Source organism: Symphodus melops (genome assembly GCF_947650265.1).
Source record: "Symphodus melops genome assembly, chromosome: 10".
Taxonomy (NCBI): domain Eukaryota; kingdom Metazoa; phylum Chordata; class Actinopteri; order Labriformes; family Labridae; genus Symphodus; species Symphodus melops.
This window is the reverse complement of record NC_136700.1, coordinates 9,075,444-9,097,171: the sequence shown is the minus strand read 5'-3', so window position 1 is coordinate 9,097,171 and position 21,728 is coordinate 9,075,444. Positions and strand designations below refer to the sequence as shown.

At 38.9% G+C, this 21,728-nt stretch overlaps 2 protein-coding genes and 1 pseudogene across 3 annotated transcripts; 1 reads left to right on the top strand and 2 right to left on the bottom strand.

Moving 5' to 3' along the window:
* The first annotated feature begins 2,361 nt into the window (after positions 1-2,361).
* Positions 2,362-7,910, top strand: LOC306830665 (extracellular calcium-sensing receptor-like; annotated as a pseudogene). Its single transcript has 9 exons — positions 2,362-2,595; positions 2,882-3,176; positions 3,309-3,395; positions 5,260-5,529; positions 5,784-5,990; positions 6,103-6,371; positions 6,600-6,827; positions 6,916-7,039; positions 7,124-7,910. The product of its transcript is annotated as an extracellular calcium-sensing receptor-like (transcript).
* A 1,601-nt stretch (positions 7,911-9,511) lies between these two features.
* LOC306829972 (extracellular calcium-sensing receptor-like) lies at positions 9,512-13,671 on the bottom strand (the record flags this gene model as incomplete). Its single annotated transcript, XM_079353190.1, has 10 exons — positions 9,512-9,934; positions 10,025-10,306; positions 10,394-10,587; positions 10,729-10,852; positions 10,960-11,160; positions 11,335-11,829; positions 12,075-12,263; positions 12,407-12,586; positions 13,209-13,300; positions 13,464-13,671. The coding sequence occupies 10 exons, from the start codon at positions 13,669-13,671 to the stop codon at positions 9,512-9,514; spliced, it is 2,388 nt and encodes a 795-aa protein (XP_079209316.1).
* A 2,919-nt stretch (positions 13,672-16,590) lies between these two features.
* LOC306830669 (extracellular calcium-sensing receptor-like) lies at positions 16,591-20,546 on the bottom strand (the record flags this gene model as incomplete). Its single annotated transcript, XM_079354262.1, has 11 exons — positions 20,487-20,546; positions 20,033-20,274; positions 19,799-19,890; positions 19,375-19,554; positions 19,045-19,233; positions 18,436-18,921; positions 18,139-18,348; positions 17,929-18,052; positions 17,531-17,724; positions 17,105-17,386; positions 16,591-17,013 (listed from the first exon to the last, which is right to left on the bottom strand). The coding sequence occupies exons 2-11, from the start codon at positions 20,247-20,249 to the stop codon at positions 16,591-16,593; spliced, it is 2,397 nt and encodes a 798-aa protein (XP_079210388.1). The 5' UTR covers positions 20,250-20,274; positions 20,487-20,546.
* Positions 20,547-21,728: the final 1,182 nt, after the last annotated feature.

Below are 21,728 nucleotides of genomic sequence, written 5' to 3'. Positions count from 1 at the left end.
AAAAGTTCCTTGTGGCATTCCAGAAAATTTCAAGACAGCAAGAAAGTTTACTTTATTAGACGTAGTTACAGTAATTATCCATTGTCATCCCAACTAAAGAGCTTTCCCATTTCAACAAAACATTCACTTTGGCACTTCTCTCTCTCTTTTTTCATCGTACGTGCATGAAAATTAGTATGCACATTAAGCATGCGAGATCTCACATAAAATCCTCTTACACCCATAGTCAAAACCAAACAGGAAGTCCGCCATATTTTTTTTCAATGGCGAAAACTCGCGTTTCACAGGTTAGCTATTTGAACGAACTCCTACAAAAGTGTTTATCCGATTGATACAATGAGAATGTCAGTGTGTTCTCGACATGTTGAAGATCTCTCGTTGTGCTCTGCACGTTATTTCCTCAAAGGGTGTGGTCATACGGACGCGTTGTTTGTCACAAACAGGAAGTAGTTTGTCACAGGCCTTAACATAGTCATACATTCATCAAACATCACACACATGATCCCAATGGAAAAATAAAACTAGACATGTTGGCATAGAAAGTGGGCGTGGCTAAATGACTCAGTGGCGCCCCCTTGAAATTTTCAAAAAGGCCTCCCCATTGAGGTTTTTTTGTCCTACATACACAAATTTTTTTATGCTCATTGGGCATGTCAGGAACTACATACAATCCTCTCACACCCATAGTCATAACCAAACAGGAAGTCCGCCATATTTTTTTGAATGCAATAAAAATGGCTAAAATTCCTTTTTCACAGGTTAGCTATTTGAACGAACTCCTACAACAGCGTTTATCCGATCATCGTAAACTCAGTGTCAGTGTATTCTAGACATGTTGAAGATCTCTCGTTGTGCTCCGCACGTTATTTCGTCAAAGGGCGTGGGCTTACGGACGTGATGTTCGTCACAAACAGGAAGTAGTTTGTTACAGTGCTTAATATAGGCGTAGAGTCATCAAACATTACACACATGATCCCAGTAGAAAAATTAAACTTGTCATGTTGTTATAATAAGTGGGTGTGGCTAAATAACTCAGTGGCGCCCCCATGAAATCTTAAAAATGGCCTGCTTATAGAGGTTTCTTTGTCCTACATGCATGAATTTTTTTATGCTCATTGGGCATGTCAGGAGCTACATAAAATCCTCTTACACCCATGGTCAACACCCAACAGGAAGTCCGCCATATTTTTTTTTAATGGCTGAAACTTGCGTTTCACAGGTTAGCTATCTGAACGAACTCCTACAAACGTGTTTATCCCATTGACACAAGGTGAATGTCGGTGTGTTGTAGACATGTTGAAGATCTGTCGTTGTGCTCCGCACGTTATTTCGTCAAAGGGCGTGGTCATACGGATGTGATGTTCGTCACAAACAGGAAGTAGTTTGTTACAGTGCTTAATATAGGCGTAGAGTCATCAAACATGACACACATGATCCCAGTAGAAAAATTAAACTACACATTTTGGTATAAAAAGTGGGAGTGGCTAAATGACTCAGTGGCGCCGTCTTGAAATTTTCAAAAAGGCCTCCCTATAGAGGTTCTTTTGGTCTACGTCCATGAAATTTTTTATGCTCATTGGGCATGTCAGGAGCTACATAAAAGCCTCTTACACCCACAGTCATAACTAAACAGGAAGTCTGCCATATTTTTTTGAATGCAAGAAAAATGGCTGAAATTCCTTTTTCACAGGTTACCTATTTGAACGAACTCCACCAAAAGCATCTATCCGATCATCGTGAACTCAGTGTCAGTGTGTTCTGGACATGTTGAAGATCTCTTGTTGTGCTCCGCACGTTATTTTGTCAAAGGGCGTGGGCCACGGCGTACCATCAAACTTTGATGTCTCGGCGCACTCCAATTTTTTAACCTTCGATGACTGTAAGGCCTGCTGCTTGGCCACTTGTTGCGGCTGCACTCCCGCGGTCGCGACACGCGCCGACATGCGCGGGGTGCTTCGGTCCCTTCATCACCGCTTGCGGTTTTAATATTATTTTTATTATTTATTTGTATTAAAAAAAAAACTGTGCAGTGATTAATTCATTTTGTAACTCACCTTTTATATTTTACTAAATCAAGGAGTTGAACATAAATTTGCATGATTAATTTTTGTGGCTGTGTTGACTGACGCTTAAAGTATTTTAATTTTTTGTCAGGTGACTTTAGGCCCTGCTCATTTCCACCTACTTGCAACATCACATGTGCTCTGTGCTTTAATGTCCTGCCCCCACATCCAACACCCAGATTGTTGGTGTTATTAATGATTAAACAATGGAGGATAGTGTGAATTTGGATTAAATGTCCTGCATATAAAGATAACGCTGTAGGAAGAAGGGAACCAGTTGTAAACAGAGGAGAGCTGATATGGCAGCTTTTCTTAGTATATGTTCCTTTATCTTGATTTACTTGTCCCTCTTCTCCTTACACTCTGTATCTAACTCTTATTCTTTATCTTGTAAATTACAAAGAAGCTTTCAACTTAATGAAATGCACAAGCCTGGAGATGTGGTTCTGGGTGGGCTGTTTGCGGTGCACTATTCCTCTGTTTTCCCTGAATGGACTTACACTTCAGAGCCACAAAGGCCCATCTGCAAAGGGTAGGTTTCACACAAATACAGCAGATGGATTGGATCAGTGTTAATTGTGTTTTTGATTATAGTTTCCTTGATTAAAAAAAGACAGTGCTAGAATGTGTTAAAAACATTACACTGAAAATGTATTTTTTATCATTATAATGTGAACTGGTTTTGATAAAGATCCAGCTAGTGCTTGCTTAAACTTATTTAGGATAATCTTATCTTATCTTATGTTAAACCAATATTTGCTTTGAATGCTGAGATCATTGTTTTTGTTTGTTTTTAATCTTTAAAATGTATTTGATAGGTTTGGCACTCTAGGGTTCAGGCATGCAATGACCATGGCCTTTGCTATTGATGAGATCAACAGGAAGTCCGATCTGTTACCTAATGTGACTCTTGGATACAGTCTGTACGACAACTGTGTTGCACTTGTCATTGGATTCAGTGGTGGATTATCACTTGCCAGTGGAAGAGAAGAGCACTATGTGTTTGAAGAGAACTGTTTAGGGACCCCTCCAGTCTTGGGGATAGTTGGTGATTCTGCCTCTACATTTTCCATTGCTACTTCCAATGTGCTGGGTTTGTTCAAAATGCCAATTGTAAGTTTTTCTTTCTTTTTTTCTTCTTAAATATATTTTTTTAAGGTATAAAGATCAATATTTTTTAAGCTGCTGTAGTGTTGAAATATAGCTATCTGTAACAGGCATCAAAAACTGTATATTCTTTTGTAGGTGAGTTATTTTTCCACTTGTTCCTGCCTGAGTTATCTGCAACGTTTCCCATCCTTCTTTAGAACAATCCCAAGTGATGCTTTCCAGGTGAATTCTTTTTACCAACATGAGAATTGTAATGTTTGTCAGTCTTGTCACAGCAAGCTTGTTGATACTGACATGACACAAACATGACAAATGACTCGTCTGTTTTCATTGGATCTTATTTTCATGATTTTAGTGTAAAAGATATGTAATAATTTATACAGAATTCAATATTTTTTTTCTATCAGTTGTTGGGGTCCAGCCAGAATGACAAAGCTCAGGCTGTGTCGTTTGGAGAACTACAACAAAAGACTCTTTATCCCAGCATGCCTTGCAGGTACTCCCAGAATGCTTTGCCACACCTAACACATAGGTGTGAAGTCTGGGAGGTATAAAGCCGGCCATGCCTCATTGTTCTTTCTCTTTCAAACGTCGTCTGGCGACGTCCGGGGATACCCAACTCTGTTCCTGTTTCCAGCACGCTTCTCTTTGTTTAAAAGTTTTGGCGCGCAGCTAATCCAAAGGCCTTGAAGCACACCGACGTCCGAAATTCCGAGCTTAGATCATCCACTTGAACGCATCTCCAAAGAAGAGCGTTTATTTCTCCCGTATTGAAACGGTATTGAGAGAGACTGTAAGGATTATGTCTCGTTCCGTCCTTTAAAGAAAGGACATCCACGGAGATCACCTCGCTCGACGGAGGACACGACGGCCCTGCTCACCCTCTGGGATGCGCTACCATCACCAAACAACTGCAGGAAGATCGTTCCAGGACCCCCTTTGCTCCTTTCATCAACCGTGGACAAACGGTTACAAGTGAGGCTTAGCTAGGTCTGGGCAGTTAGATATAGAGAGTGTGTTTAATAACTGAGTTATTATTGTGAAACGGTGATAATATTTGCTTGGTGTTTGACCGATGTGTCTTAGATTTTACCAGAGTAAAATCTTTTTTGTTCTCCTTATTTGTGCCGCTGTGTCCCGTGTGTTTATCTGTGAGCTCCCGCGTCATAACCGGGCAATAGACTCACTATCAGAAAGACTAGTGTGAACGCCGTCTGATACAAATCCGGCCACTGGTTTCTGTTAGTGAAGTAAACTATGCTCTGAGTTGTGGTGAGCTCCAGTCCGAGATTGAGCTGTCGAGGTGCGTTGTTTTCCCTCTTGCTCTCTCGCCTTTACACACACACCTTTCGGTAGACGCACACACATAGAGATCTGTGGCTTTCCAGACGCTGCTGAAACGTAGATCACGTTCTGTGTCCGCCATCACGTGACCACGCGTGGTCGCCGCCATTTTGATCTGTCCCTGTCTGTCTCTGTCTGTCTGTCCCTCCCCCTCTCTCTCTCTCACAGAAACACGCACACACACACACACACACACACACACACACGTGCCACGCTTGTTTGTTTTGTTTGTTACTTGTAGTTTGGCTTATGATGGTTATTTGTTTGATTGGGTTTCATTGATTTACTTGATGTTGCTTTGTTAAATAAATTCTATTATATTTTAAAAAGTCGTTGTTTGTGATCACTGTGAATTTTCTTTGTGACTTAGGCTGGGTGAAAGGGCTTTGTGTTCGGATTTTACACCTTCAATTAAATACCGATTATTAATTATTAATGATATTAGTATTTAATTAACTAATTTGGAGACTGATATTTTGTAATATTTTGGTTGTTCCCTGTTTACAGGGTGGTGCCCCGCGGTTTATTAAACACAGTTTAATAACAATTATTGATTTATATTAATAATTAAATAAACTTAATTATTAAATTTATTTTGACAACTAAATTTTACGTCATAAAACCCAACATAACCGTTGGTCAGATATTCGCTCCTGAAATCCCCAACACAGTTCTTTCACCATATGCAAAATAAGTCTACTGGTCTGTGCACTGATCCTTTCATACCCATATGTTGTATTAGGTTCATGCAATGATACAGATTCTACAACACTTCAGCTGGACTTGGGTTGGCCTGCTGGTCACTGATGATGACTATGGACTCCATGTTGCTCGATCCTTTCAGTCTGATCTGACTTAATCTAATGGAGCTTGTCTGGCCTATGTAGAAGTTTTGCCCTGGGACAGTGATCCAACTAAACTTAGTAGGATTGTTGATTTGATGAAGATATCCACAGCCCGTGTGGTTATGGTTTTTGCACACGAAATTCACGTGATTCATCTAATGGCAGAGGTTGGAATAAAAATACTTAACTAATTAAAATACTGTGTATGTATAAAAGGCTTAACAATTTAAGTTTCATGTACAATTATGAAAAAAACTCATCTCATACAGTTAAAAATAATTATTAGAAAATGTTGAATAATTTAAAAAAAATGCTCCTGAAAAGTAAAATATAATCTGACATGTTTTATAAGTGACATTTCAAAAGACTGTTTTCATATTTGTTCCTTGTCTCAATATACTCTGAATAATGCCACAAAAAGGTGCTCAGGCAGAATGTGACAGGCCTACAGTGGATAGGAAGTGAAGCCTGGACAGCATCTACTTTGCTTCAGACACCTGAACTCATGCCATACCTGAGGGGTACACTCGGCATTGCCATCCGTCGAGGGGAAATACCAGGACTGAGGGAATTTTTGTTACAAATACATCCTGATAAAGTAAACAATGACAGCTCTGGAACTAGCATGGTGGGAGTTCACCTCAACAATTTATTTCTAAATTAATATTTATTGATAGAACTAATCAATTATTTGTGTTATATCTGTGGATCCAAATTAATTTCATGATACTGCATTTCAGGTGAGGCAGTTTTGGGAATCCACATTTAAGTGTAAATTTGCTTCATTAAGTTCGTTGAAAGCTGGGGAAAACTCTGCAATGGAGAAGAAGACTTAGAAAATGCTGAGAGTGATTTTTTGGATGTTTCAAACCTCAGGCCTGAGTACAATATTTACAAAGCTGTGTACTCTCTGGCGTATGCTCTTGATGATTTGATGAAGTGTAAGCCAGGGAGAGGGCCTTTCAGTGGACACAGCTGTGCCAATTTGCAAACTGTGGAGCCATGGCAGGTGTGGTATCACTTTACAAGCTATCTATGTTTTCAGTGATAGGCGCTTCAACATTAGTTACTATTTTTTGTGTTTTGTTATATAAATTATGTTTTTTATGGAAAGGTAGAGATAGAATGAAAAGATAAAATGTCATGATAAGTTGTAAATCACTGAACGGTGGGATAAACCTTTGTTTACTTTGACTCCTTCACACTCTGTCTCGTTGTTTCTGTTTTTAATTTGTAGCTTGTTCATTATTTACAAAAAGTCAACTTTACCACATCATTTGGTGATCAAGTTTCATTTGATGAGAACGGAGATGCCCTACCAATCTATGATGTCATCAACTGGCTGTGGCTCCCTGATGGAAAAACTAAAGTTCAAAATGTGGGTGAGGTTAAGAGGTCTGACTTCAAAGGTGATGTACTGAAAATTGATGAAGACAAAATCTTCTGGAACTTTATACCAAAAAGGGTAATTGCTTATTATACAGATAACATTGCATGCAAAAATAAGCAAGATTGGGTAATATATATTTACAAATGTATTTTCTTCCACACAGCCACCTCAGTCAGTATGCAGTGAGAGCTGCCCTCCAGGTACCCGCATGGCCAGAAAGAAAGGGCAACCTCAATGTTGTTTTGACTGTGTCCCTTGTTCTGAGGGGAAAATCAGCAATTTAACTGGTCGGTTTTGATGTTTAATTTTTTCTTTTGGAAAATGTTTGTATTCATAAAATAATTAACCTGATCAACTTCCCCTTTTTTCAGACTCCATGGAGTGTACCAGTTGTCCGGAGGACTTCTGGTCCAGCCCAAAGCATGACCACTGTGTTCCTAAGACGACTGAATTTCTCTCTTTTCATGAGCCGTTGGGTATCTGCTTGGCAACTGCCTCATTGCTGGGCACATTTCTCTGTGTTGTTGTCCTGGGAATCTTCATCCATCATCGCAGCACACCCATGGTACGAGCCAACAATACAGAACTGAGTTTCCTCCTCCTCGTGTCACTTAAACTATGTTTCCTGTGTTCACTGCTGTTCATCGGCCGCCCCAGATTGTGGACGTGCCAGTTGAGACATGCAACATTTGGCATTATTTTTGTGCTTTGTGTCTCATGTATTCTGGTGAAAACTATGGTGGTTCTTGCCGTGTTCAAGGCCTCCAAGCCAGGAGGTGGAGCTGTTCTCAAGTGGTTTGGTGCCATGCAACAGAGAGGGACAGTCCTGGTCCTTACTTCTGTTCAGGCAGCAATTTGCACCTGGATTGTCCTCTCCTCACCATCTCCTCATAAAAATTCTAAATACTACAATGACAATATGGTGTATGAATGTGCTGTTGGATCAACCATTGGCTTTATTGTCTTACTGGGTTATATTGTCTCACCAGGCAAATATGCAGATGCAGTGGAAATATTTGCCATCCTAGCCTCCAGTTTTGGTCTGTTGGTGTCACTGTTTGGACCCAAATGTTACATAATTCTGCTGAGACCAGAGAGAAACACAAAGAAAACAATCATGGGCAGATTAACCACTAATTCATAAAAGCAGTAAAACTTAAATATCAAAGACTAAAACAAGACGTGGGTTTTTTTTGTTTTGTTTTTTACAAAGGCACATCTATAGTCGATCATTAAAGTTTGATGAGATGAGGCTATTATGTTTATGTGTGGATTTCCAGACGTCTTATTGTATCAACTAGACAAATGCAACCTTTTATTCTATAATTTAATCCAAGCCCTTGATTTAAAAAAATTAATAAATTAATTAACAAACAATTGAAATGTCATCAATATGTTTTTTGTTTTGTTTAATGATGTTCTCATTATTTGGGAGGATTTCCAACTGGTGATACCTTCCATGAGGGCTGCCACAATGTCAATCACAATCATCTTTCCATTTGATTTTATCATACCCCATTTAAATGACAATTTTAACATTTTATTTTCTTTGTTCAGCTGTCCTGTAGAATTTCATACTTGCTATTTTTGGATTTGAGATCATCTGCAGATACTATCATTCAGTATATTTTCTGGCCTCTGTTTGTTGTAAATGTGCATGATCAAACAGAAAAGGAGAGAGGGATTAACCTTAATGTTTCCCATTGTATAGGGGATCACATTTGGCAATATCTGCAAATAAGTCCTCTTTTACAGTATCATAACAGATCATCTTCACAGTGTGAAGCACTCAAACATGCACACAAAAATGAATAGAAAGAGATTCTTGCACATGCACTGTGCAAGCATCTATTATAAATCCTATTGTTTGAAAGTGAGTCAGAATCAGAAGAAAAAGCAGAGGCTACGATTTATTATTTATTTTTTTATTAGTTCACTACAGGTCTACCATAGTTAGAAATTAGTTTACACGTTTTTCAAAGATTTCCTTTTTGTTTTCTTAAATGCAATGCTAAATTATGGCTATGTAGCATTAGCTAGTGCCATTTAACAAAATTAAACTACTTTCATCAAAGGAAGCTGTCACTCTCCTGAAGCTCTTCGGAAAACGCAAAATCGGGACATATGGTTCATTCATGTGGTGTCAGACACATCAGCAACACAGGTTTCTGAGCTGTAAAATGCACATGAACACCTGCTCAAGTAGGACCAACAACTCAGAAATTCTGAAAAGAATTCGTTGCCGTGTTCTGTACTTGATGTCAAAATCGTCATTAAATGGAGGGCATAATGTTTTGTGTTACACCTTACTTTTTATGAACTCACATATTGCATATCAACTTTTTGCTCAACTATAACTTTTAACAGTTACACTTCACTGATCTTCTTTGTAGCGTCAGCAGTTTTTTTGTTGTTACACCATACCGACTTTTGCAACTGAAATCATGTGAACACACTGAAGTCGGAAGAACGACTTTCCAACTAGGAAACTTGGGCCACCCAAACATGAATGCAACAATTTTAGTGTTTGCATTAGTCATTCCGAGCCACTCATCGGTCAAGTGTAGAAGTGGATAGCATCTGTGCATGGGAAGCAACTAAAACAATCTATATGTACATTAATGGACTAAAACAGCACAATACGATTTATACAGGTGTCTTCTGAAAAAAATAAAAAATAAATTGGAAAGCAGAATAAAATATTTAAGACATAAAGAAAAGACTTAGTTTGGAACATGGATAGGCCTACTATAGCTGTGCTACCTTGTCATTAGGTTTTTCTTGGTGTTTTTCTCAGGCCTAAAAACTATGATGAAACACTTTGGAGTAAAAATACATAAAAGTAAGCCATAGCTAGAAGCTAGAATTGCAAATACCTCAACTGCAACAGTGTATTTTCCAGGAGAGCTAACATAAGCAGGGACAAAAGCTACCCATACTGCACAGAATATCAGCATGCTGAAGGTGATCAGTTTGGCCTCATTAAAGTTGTCAGGGAGTTTACGAGCAGGAAAAGCCAAGAGGAGGCAGGAGCAGGCCAGCAGGCCAATGTAGCCAAGAACCAGAGAGAAGCCCACCACGGAGCCCATGGCACACTCTAGTGTGACCTTTGATCCTTGGAAACCCAGATCAAGTCTAGGCACTGGAGGACTGATGGACAACCATGTAGTACAGATGATGATCTAAATATATAAAGAAAGGCATTTAGCTATTGTGAAATGTACTATATTTGGCTTATAAAAAGATTGAATAAACAGTTTAAGGAGAGTTACCTGTATACAAGTAAGAAGACAAACACTGCCTCTTTGTTGGGTCGGACCAAACCACCGAATCAAGGCTCCAGCACCAGGTCGAGCTGAGCGGAATGCAGCCAAAACAACTATGGTCTTGACTTGGAGGCAGGAAACACTGAGTACAAAGCTGATCCCAAAGGCTGCCTGCTGGAATCGACAGGACCAGACTGAAGGACGACCAATGAACACCAGTGAGCATAGGAAGCAGAGCTTCAGGGACAGAAGAAGCAGGAAGCTAAGTTCTGAATTGTTGGCTCGCACCTAAAGAAGACAGTTGAGATTCATTGGTAACACCTCAGGATGTGGAAAATACAGAATATTATCCATTACATGAAACTGTGATCTTACCATGGGTGTTTGGCGGTAGCAAAGAAATACCACAAAAACAGCTGTTGTCACCACAACACCGGATGCAGCCACTGTAGTCAGAGTAACGCCCAATGTTTCATTAAAAGAAAGAAAGTCCAGCTGACGAGGGATGCAGGCAGTTCGTTCAACATTCGACCAGAACTCAGATGGGCATCGTTCACAATGAAGAGAACCTGGAAGAGGGACAACACAGTAGTAACACCAAAAGGGAGAAAGTGAAAGGGAGTTTAAGCAGACTGACTCTGGTGTCAGTTTTACTGTATTGGAGGCCATTTGACACTGGTATCTGATATTTGATAATGAAATTTCCTCACCAGTGTCATTGCTTATCTCCCCATCAGCACATGGGACACAGTCAAAGCAGCAGGGAGGCTCTCCCTTCCTGTTGGCCTTTCGGGTACCTGGAGGGCAGCTCTCACTGCACACTGAAACAGGAACCTAAATGAGTAAGATTAAATATCAATTTTCAATCAAGTTTTGTGAATAAGATCAAACGTTTAAATCAACAAGCATACTGTTAAGTGATCCAATCAATTTTTATGAACCTGATTAGATCCTGTGCTCCACTGAATAGCTGAGTCATCAAGATGAAGGTCAAACCCATCCACGTCACCAATAAAAACTAGTTTTTGTGAGCCCCCAGGGGTTTTCTGCCAGTTGACAAGGTCATACCTTGGTGGAATATCGGCTCCTTCGAAATAAAATATTTCACCCTGCGGAGTGGTGAAGTTTACGTTCTTCAGGTGCTGCAAAAGCTAGGAGATGATCCAATTATTAAAATTTGCATGGTAGCACAGTCTTATAAAAAAAATGCATTCACTTATTTCAGTATCATTTCCATGAAAATTGATCAACTTATTTTAAAAAAATCATTGTTGAAGGGTTAATACCCTTTGCAGAGGAAGTCTGATAATGCTTACTTCTATGGATTTGATGGGTTTCATGAGTTTTAAAGAAGAGCAGGTGGAGGTGTTAGTTTTTATTAAGCTGTCAATAGCAGGGCATGACAGAAGGCTATGAAGCGCATGTGCTGCAGCATAAACAGCGAGATAGACATTATAAGTCACCCTCAGCTGAGAGATGTCAGTAAGAGGATGGTGCATGCTCTCCAGGGACTCTCTACCACTGCAGGGTGGAAGAGACGACTTAACAAGCACATTGTTTCCTTGTGATTCTGATTGAACTGTTGCTTTAAGACTACAACCAAACTCCTTTTCCCAGAATTCTCTTAAGAAGTCATCTCCAGGACGACTTCTTGGGTTCAATCTCGTAAGATATCTCTGAAAACCAGGCATAGTTGAATTTCGAATGGCTACACCAAGAACACCATTTGCCACTTTTCTTGTGACCTGGTCTTGAAGAAGATCATCACTGGTGCTCCAAGCTTCACTGGCCAACAACTGTCTGTCAGTCACCTAGAAATAGAAGAAAAGGAACAATCTCTCCTTTTCACTTTCTAGCTTTCTAAATATATATTTTAAATATATAAATATATATTTAAAAAAAATATATATCTATATATATATATATATATAGTGCTAACAGCTTATATATATATATACATATATACATGCATGCATACATGCATACATACATACATACATATTTTTTCAAACATCTGTGTGTTATTCACTATACTTAAATTAATCCAGTTTCTCACATTAATCTTGGCTAGTTGCAGAAATAGTTCCCTCACGTCTGTATACCAGGAAAACACCAAAATAACTCTGGCAGTAGAGGCCTGAATTGTCAGTGCTGCTCGTCTGGCATCATTCACAATGTTTTCTCTTTGGAGAGTTTCTACAAATGCCAGGCACACAGCTTTTCCCCGAGTCTCCTCCTGAAATACCTGACAAAGACCAGTAAAAGAAGCATGTATACATTATATTAAATGATGTAAAATAACATTCATGATTCACAATAAAAAAGTGTATTGATACGTATATATATTTGAAACAATTGCATGCTCAAATAATCTACAAAACAAAACACCTTTACTGCCATATGTCCGTAATCGTTGTTTGCTACCACTGCCCCAATCCAGGTCCAGTTAAAGCGAATGGCAAGCTGTGCAATTGCTCTGGCTTGGTAAGTATCAGACGGGATGGTCCTGAAGAAATTAGGAAACTGAAGTCTGTCACTCAGACAGGGGCAACTTGCCAAGTAGCTAATCTGAAAGTAAAAAAACAGTTGAATCATTAGTTATATTTAAAGTGTTAGTTTTGTTTTGTTTTGTTTTTTTTCAGCCGATAAGGATAGAGCCCTTAATTGATGCTTTTTCATGAGCTAAAAGTAAATAAAGTCACCTGTATAACGACTGACTATTAGGCTACAGTTTTTTGAAATGTCTGAAACCATAGCCAGAGGGTAGGTGTCAAACAAAGCATTAAACAGCAGGCTTGCAGAAACTGACTTTTTCTCACATTTGCCACAGCTAATAATCATGAGGAGTGAAGCATTCGATGATCAAAATATTTTTGGTCAAAACACACTTTTAAGCATGGCCAGTACAAGTAATAAGTGCAGAGATAAGATATATTACTTTGTCCACAAGGGGGTGCAAAAGACACACGTTAAAAGTACCTCAAAGGGGCTTCTAAAAAACATTGAATCAAAGATGCTCTATTTAGAATTTCCAATCTATAATTTTCCTTTATCTCATTGAGGTGTTGACTTTATTTCCTGCCTAGGAGGAAACAATTCAATATTGTTAAGAGTAAGTCTTGTTTTCGGAGAAACAAGATACAATACTAGATACAATAAGTGTTAGAGCAATATTCAAACCAAAATTTACTAAAGGTGCAGATAAGGGCTCAAGGATTCTGGAGAGTATCTGGCCTGTTACCGATGAAGCACCCCCGATGATCAAGGGAACAGGAGGATCACCTGTTGACATTATTAAAAGGCAAAATTAGAGGTTTGTAAAACGACAACTAGAGAACTAAAATACAGTTTGTTGGTATTCTTTAATAACAGCTTTGTAGTGATTTATTCTTCAATAATTAGATGTATGTGTTTCAGGAAGAGACATGAATACACAGCAAGCTACCTCCTCTTTGTCCATGTCCCTCTCTGAACATTGCAGAGTAATCTGAAGTATCATTTAAAATGCAGCTCGTGCTGTCTCCTCCAATCTGTGAAAGTACTGCCTGCAGAGCCCATGGTGGTCTGCCACAGCTATCAAAAATGTGGTATCCCAGCTTTACACCTTGTAGCAGTGTTGCGCTATTATTGATTTCGTCCACTGCAAACACCATAGCATATATGTACTGCAATGCAGCCTGATCTAAACTGAGATAACAGACGAGAAGAGGTAAAAGAAGAAAAAAGTGAATGGTTATTTTTCTTGAGTCACCATTTCTCGATCAATTTTAGAAGATCTGAAAGACAAATAAGCAAGCATTTAAATACTCTAATAAATCCTCATACCTCAATTATCACAGTAAATATTACAGGTCAGAGTTTTACCCAGTGCAAGGTCTGTCGTGTGGCAGTCGAGTGAAGTCATTTTCTTTAGTTGGAAGTCTGTAATGGAGACTGAAGAGCCCACCGATGACTACATCTCCATCCTGGAACAAACCCTGATTGCTGAGTGTACCCCACCGAGAACATGTCAGTGTATGAACAACCTGCAGTCCCACCTTGAGCCCCAGCTGTCTGCCCCCGAACCCCATAAGCAGCAGGAATGGGGATGAGGAGTGCCACAGAATAAAGAGGCAAGAGAACCAAGACATGGATGCAGCTGCTCTGAACACTTTAAATGTCTGAAGCATAAACTGTTTGATAGTTTTTTCAGAGGAAGGTTGAAGGTTCTTGAAGGTTGCTGCAATAAAATAAAATAAAAACTCTTAATGTAGTACTTAAAGGTAAACAAAGTTCACCTTTTGTTTTCCACCTGTTGAGAAAAGCAACACATTGAAATTCAAAGCATATATATTTAAACACCAAATAACAAATATAAATTGCAACAATAAGATGTCTTATCAGGTACGAAACCCCCTTCTCCTCTAAAAAGTTGAACTGTGAATGAGAGTTTTTATAATAAACCTAAAGCCTCTATGCACACAAGTTAACACCATGGCACTGGCACATAAGCCCAAATCACTCCTCTCAAGAGTGAGAGAAAAAACATCAACAGCATCACTGCAAATGATCTTGATATGGGGAGCTAGTAAAGGTGTGTATTTAAAGTTGCAAGACAATATATTATTATCCATTCATTCATTATCCATACCCTTTGTCTCATTCAGGTTATATATTACTTTATACGTTTTCATATGCAATTTCTTTATTACTTTCATACAGTTTTTTTTCTGACATGAAGTCTACTTGTTAGACAGACATCATGAGACAAAAGTAGCACAAACTGCAATTCACAGTTGCAAGGGAAGACTTACAGTGTCTATCAACATTGTGTCATTACTTGATTAGAGTGTTAGAAGAACTGTTGCTTTTTTGTTTGGTTAAAATGGACAGTTAATGTAGATTTCTATAGGGGATAAAGGTTGCCAAAATCAAAGATATATAAAAAATAATGAAAAACGAGTGAATTGATAATGTATGTGTGCATTCCACAGAGTTTTGTTTAATATATTCAGTCTTTCCTTTTATATTTTAATATATCATAATTTCCTAATTGGCATGCTGCCATACACTTCTTTGTATGTACAAGTAAACAACTAAATTGGTTTATATGACATTACATTCTTATTAACAAACAGAATTGTTATTTAAAACACGAACCAAGTGGACATAAATCAGTGAATACACTACAGAGCTTCTTTATTGTATAACTTATGAATTTGTCTGCAATCAGTTCTCTTTGGCAGTGATTCCTGGCACATAAAAACAATGTGATCTGAAGGCAATTCTTTTTATAACCCTCCATGCTGTCGTATATATAATGTAGTTGTGTTTACATCTTCAGCTCTAAAAATGGAAAATTTATAGTGTAGCAATTTACTTCACAATGTTATGGCTATGTCAGCTTAGTGGCTTTCCAGTGGTGGACAGTCTGTGTGTTTCTGTTAAATCCAGGGGATTTCGAATCCCACTGAGAATATCAGGAAATATTTAGTGACAATCTGGATCAAATCCTTCCCCAAATGATCTCCACAGTTTGACAATGAGCTTTCTACTGCCAAATCGTGACAACTTCCTATCTGTCTCTGAGTTACAGATGGCCATAACTATATGCCGTTAAATAAGTCTATTTTGCTTTGACCTTGAGGGTAGGTTATCAATCAGAAGTTTGTGCCAAATGTGGGAATGCATATGGGCTTCTTCATCTATGCCTGTTTATACATTTGCGTATGCCAGTCCCTAAATTGATGGAACATCTTTGTACGGTCCGTTTTCTTTCAAAGAAATTGGCTCTGTGTCTCGATGGGACATACACAACTCTGCATAGTTCTTTAGAAGTCCAATTACATAACATCATCTACAGTTGCTGGCTGCAATGACCACTGCATTACAATCAGGGACATCCTCTCACTCCAAAGATCATGATGCAGCATCCTCAGTTTATTCCAATGTCTTTGACTAAAATGCCACCAACTCAGGAAGCATTCTCTACTAATACCACTGCCAACCACTGAATGCACATTACAAAGCACAGGTTGAGTTTACTGCTTGATTATTGGATGTTGTCCACAGAATCATCATTTCTCTGCCACACAGTTTGAGGAGACAATTAAACTGTTTCTATACAGTTAACTCCAGCTCGACTGTTACCCTGTTACCAAACAGTTACACCAAGCAATGTGCCCAGCCTGTAATTTTATGAGCCAAATTTGTGCCGATCATATAATTCAGGAACAATTTGACATGAACTTGACATGAATTTGACATGAAAACGAAAGCAACAAGATACAACTCAGTCTCGCATCTGCAGTCCATTCAAGTGCCAAAAACAACCATCATAACTGATATTATTTAAAGAGAGAGAAAAAAAAAACTTAAGAACTTCATATTGAAATATTTGTGTTATTTATTTATGTTTTCCAAAGCAGACATGGTTACACAAGTGCAAGTTTAACATCTATTACTCAAGTTTGAGTTTGTAGTTGAAATAAGGAAAATTAAGACATTTTGATAAAAACATTACCGTATATTTTTATATTCAGAGGGGCTCTGATACTTTAGGTCAAGCATGTATTGTTTTTGGATTTTCAGAGTTATCTGGACATCAAATGTTTCTTAGTGTTTTTCTCTGGCCTCAAAAGAATAATGAAACATTTGGGGACAAATATGCAAAGCAGTAAACCATAGCTGGAGGCCAAGATTGCAAAGATTTCTACAGCGACAACATATTTTCCAGGAGAGCTAACATAAGCAGGAACAAAAGCTACCCATACTGCACAGAATATCAGCATGCTGAAGGTGATCAGTTTGGCTTCATTAAAATTGTCAGGAAGATTCCGAGCGAGAAAAGCCAAGAGGAGGCAGGAGCAGGCCAGCAGGCCAATGTAGCCAAGAACCAGAGAGAAGCCCACCACGGAGCCCATGGCACATTTCAGAGTGATGGTTAAACCTGGGATTTTTAGGTCAGCATCAGGAACTGGAGGGTTGACTGAGAGCCAAATAATACAGATGATCACCTTGAAAGTAAAGAAGCACAGATGCAGATTACAATTTATAAAACCCATCACTAAATTATAATTGCATTTTCAAGTGCATCCAAACTCTGACCTGTAGGCTTGTAAATATGCAGACACTCCCTCTCTGTTGAACGGGACCAAACCACTTCAACAAGGCTCCAGCACCAGGCCGAGCTGAGCGGAATGCAGCCAAAACAACTATGGTCTTGACTTGGAGGCAGGAAACACAGAGTACAAAGCTGATCCCAAAGGCTGCCTGCTGGAACCGACAGGACCAGATTGAAGGACGACCAATGAACACCAGTGAGCATAAGAAGCAGAGCTTCAGGGACAGAAGAAGCAGGAAGCTAAGTTCTGAATTGTTGGCTCGCACCTAAAAAAGAGAGTTGGACCTTGTATTCAAAAAAATTACACGTATCATATTTCAAATTGCAGTTCCATTTTGAAAGAGTAAAAATATGACCCGAAACAATTACAAAAAATACAGAGACTTCTTTACATGAAACTGTGATCTTACCATGGGTGTTTGGCGGTAGAAAAGAAATACCACAAAAACAGCTGTAGTCACCACAACACCAGATGCAGCCACTGTAGTCAGAGTAATGCCCAATGTTTCATTAAAAGAAAGAAAGTCCAGCTGACGAGGGATGCAGGCAGTTCGTTCAACATTCGACCAGAACTCAGATGGACATCGTTCACAATGAAGAGAACCTGGAAAGCATAGCAAGGATGACACAAGAAAGGAAAGTCTTGAAAAATTGTTGATGAGGTTAAGCATTGTAGAAAGTCCGGGTCACTGCTTATCAACGTTTGAGCTGCTAATGCACTGCTGTTTTTAAGGATAAATCTTTTTTTTTTTTTTTGTGAATAACTTTTTTTTGTTTAAAGATAAATCTGATTAATTATTTCCCTCACCAGTTTCATTGTTTATCTCCCCATCAGCACATGGGATACAGTCAAAGCAGCAGAGAGGCTCTCCTTTCCTGTTGGCCTTACGGGTACCTGGGGGGCAGCTCTCACTGCACACTGAAACAGGAACCTAAATATATAATACTACTTAATATATAATATTAACAAGCATATTGTAAGTTATACGATCAAAGTTTTTAAAAATATTTGAATTACCTTGTGTGAACTTGTGCTCCACTGAATAGCTGACTCATCAAGGTGAAGGTTAAACCCATCAACACGGCCAATAAGGGCAAGTTTGAGTGCTCCATCAGGGGTTTTCTGCCAGTTGACAAGGTCATACTTTGCTGGAGTGTCGCCCCCTTGAAAATATAACAGTTCACCCTGTGGTGTAGTGAAGTTCACTTTGCTTATCTGCTGCATCAGCTGAAAGCAGATCAAAAGTAGAAATGCATCTTTTTTTTTTGAGAGAGAGTGAAAATGTTGTAATATAGATTGCCTGAATCTGTTTACCTCGATGGGTTTGATGTGTTTTGAGAGGAAGCAATTTGAACTGTTGTTTTCAGATGGGATCTTGCTACCTGGGCATGAGAGAAGGCTATGAAGGGCATAGGCTGTGGCATAAACTGCAAGGTAGACATTATAAGTCACCCTCAGCTGAGAAGTGTCAGTCAAGTGATTCTGCACGTTGTCCAGAGACTCTTTACCACTGCAGGGTGGAAGAGAAGACTTTACAAGCAACCTATTAGCTTGAGCAGCAGACAGAGTTGTTGCTTCTGGACTACAACCAAACTCATTTTCCCAGAATTCTCGTAAGAACTTATCCTCAGGGCGATACGATGGGTTTAAACTTCTGAGATAATTTTCAAACCCAGGTATGGATGAACTTTTAATGGCAACACCCAGAACCCCACTTGCCACCTTAGAAGTGATATGATTTTGGAGAAGATTACTGCTGGTGCTCCAAGCCTCACTGGCCAGAAACTGTCTGTCAGTCACCTATTTTCAGAAAGATAAAATATCACTATTGAGATAATAAAAATCACTATTTCTATTTTAAAAAGCTGTTCAATTTGAAAAACAAAATGTTATGTTGGATACAATTGCATTTCAGTTTCTCACATTAATCTTGTCTAGTTGCAGGAATAATTCCCTCACGTCTGTATACCAGGAAAACACCAGAATAACTCTGGCTGTAGAGGCCTGAATTGTGAGTGCTGCTCGTCTGGCATCATTCACAATGTTTTCTCTTTGGAGAGTTTCTACAAATGCCAGGCACACCTCTTTCCCTTGAGTCTCCTCCTGAAATACCTGGTACAAAGAGTTGAATGGAGAAACAGTGAAAAAAGGGAAAATAATACAAATGCAAAGTATTTATATATGATACTTAAAAAGACTTTATTTTACAAATAACATAACATTCATCCAACAAAAATAATAATAAAAAAAAACCTTGACTGCCATGTGTCCATAGTCGTTGTTTGCTACCACTGCCCCAATCCAGGTCCAATTGAAGCGAATGGCAAGCTGTGCAATTGCTCTGGCTTGGTAAATATCACTAGGCATGGTTCTGAAGAAGTTTGGATATTGAGCTCTGTCACTTAAACAGGGGCAGCTGGCTGTGTAGCTCATCTTAAAGACAGAAATACATACAAGCATAAATATCCTGAAAACAGATTATTTGAAATATCATAGCCTTTTTAACTGTATATCATTTGTCACTGCATTGTGATATCTACATCACTAAGACTGTTTGAAACAGGTTAAAGTAAATTGGTTAATTTTGCCAAGAGGGCAGCAAAAAGGCACCAATGCGTTCAATAGTAGGAGATAGAAAAATGAAAACATATACATTTTAATGTAAGGATTTACTCACTAAAGATACAGAAAGGGGCTCCAGGACTTTTGCAAGTATCTTGGCTGCTACAGTTGAAGAACCACCAATGATTAGAGGAACAAGCTGATCCCCTTTTCACATTGTGAGATAAAACAAAAGGACATTTTTATACTAAAGTAGCGGTTGGCTCTATTTAAACACATTAGTGTTGTTTCCATGCTATCACCATTATATCTGCTTCTTATGAGCAATAATCAAAGCCATATTAACTACCACTGTTTGTTCTGATCGCTTCTTCATTCCCAGCAGAATAGTTTGTTGGTGTTGCTGAATTACAGCTGCTGCTGTCTCCTCCAACTAGTGACAGTGCTCCTTGTGTTGCCCAAGGATGCATGCCACAGCTATCGCGAATGTCATAGCCCAACTTTACCCCTGGAAGCAAGGTTGTACTGCGATTGATTTCATCCAGAGCAAAAATCATAGCATACATGTACTGCAGTGGAAGATTTTCCAAACTGAGACAAGAAGACAGGGACAGAAAAAAAACAGTTATCTCTTAAAGTGATTATTGAACTATTATCTGCAGAAATAAAATACATGCAATACAATACAATACAATACAAAGCTTGTGTAAATAACTAAAATCATCAACATGTTTTAAACAACACATTTACTTGCATAATATGGACATTGTACAGCTTACAAAGCAGGAAGTTCAGTATTTTACCGAGTGCAGGATTGGTAGTGTGGCAGCTGAGTAAAGTCCTTGTTAATAGCCAACGGATTATAGCGGAGACTGAAGAGGCCGCCAATTACAACATTTCCCTCTTGGAACAGACCTTGGTCGCTTGGTGAACCCCACCGAGAGCATGTCAGTGTCTGAACAACCTGTAGACCAACCCTGAGCCCCAGCTGTCTGCCAACGAGTCCCACAAGCAGCAGGAATGGGGAAGAGAAGGGCCACAGAATAAAGAGGCAAGAGAACCAAGACATGGATGCAGCTGCTCTGGGCACTTCAAATGCATACAATATATTTTCTCAGGTAACTTGGCAAAGCCTATAGAGGTGAGGGATGTAATAAACAGTTCAGTGCTCCTGAAATAGAAAAGGTCAAGTTCAATTAATTGATCAGACTCAATGCAAAAGCAGACAGTTCATTTTTGAAGATCCACATAATGAAGCAAAGTAACTTTGATGACTAAATGCATATTACAACAGACACACTGACATCTCAGATGACATACTGTACCCTCCCCTGCTCTGCACTTGAAACTCTTGTTCAGGGTTTTTATAACAGCTGTAAAGCCTAAAATTGACTAATCATAAAAATGATGACACAGCATTAAAAGGTGGGGCCAAACAATAAAGAAGTGCTATATGTGTTAAAGGCTTACCTGAGGGCAGTGATCACTTATACCTAATAGATTTGTGTTTTATTCTATTGCACCTTTTGTAAATTTTGTGTTTTTTATTATTCTTTATATTTGGCATTTTTTGAATTCTATTTTATATATTTTGAATTGCTTCTTATATTTTATTTTTTTATTATTATTTTTTTTTTTAAGTTTTATTTTTGGCCTTTTTGCCTTTATTTGAGAGGGAGGACAGTGGATAGAATCGGAAAGGGGGAGAGAGAGCGGGGAGAGACATGCGGGAAATAGGCACACAGGCCGGACGCGAGCCCGGGCCGCCCGCTCGCGAGGACTGAGCCTCAATACATGGGGTCGCGCGCACTGCCGCTGCGCCACCGGCGACCCCTTATATTTTATTTTTATCTATGTTCTTGTTATTTTGGCTTTATTTCCCTTGTTAACTGTTTTAACAGCAATGATGGCATACACAACAAAGCCCTTGTTGGCAAAGCAATAATTACACACTCTTTTCTTGTATACTGTCCTCATACGAGTTAAACAGTATGGCTCAATGGCTGTAATGACAATCTACCAGAGCGAAGGGTGCCTGTTCCAGG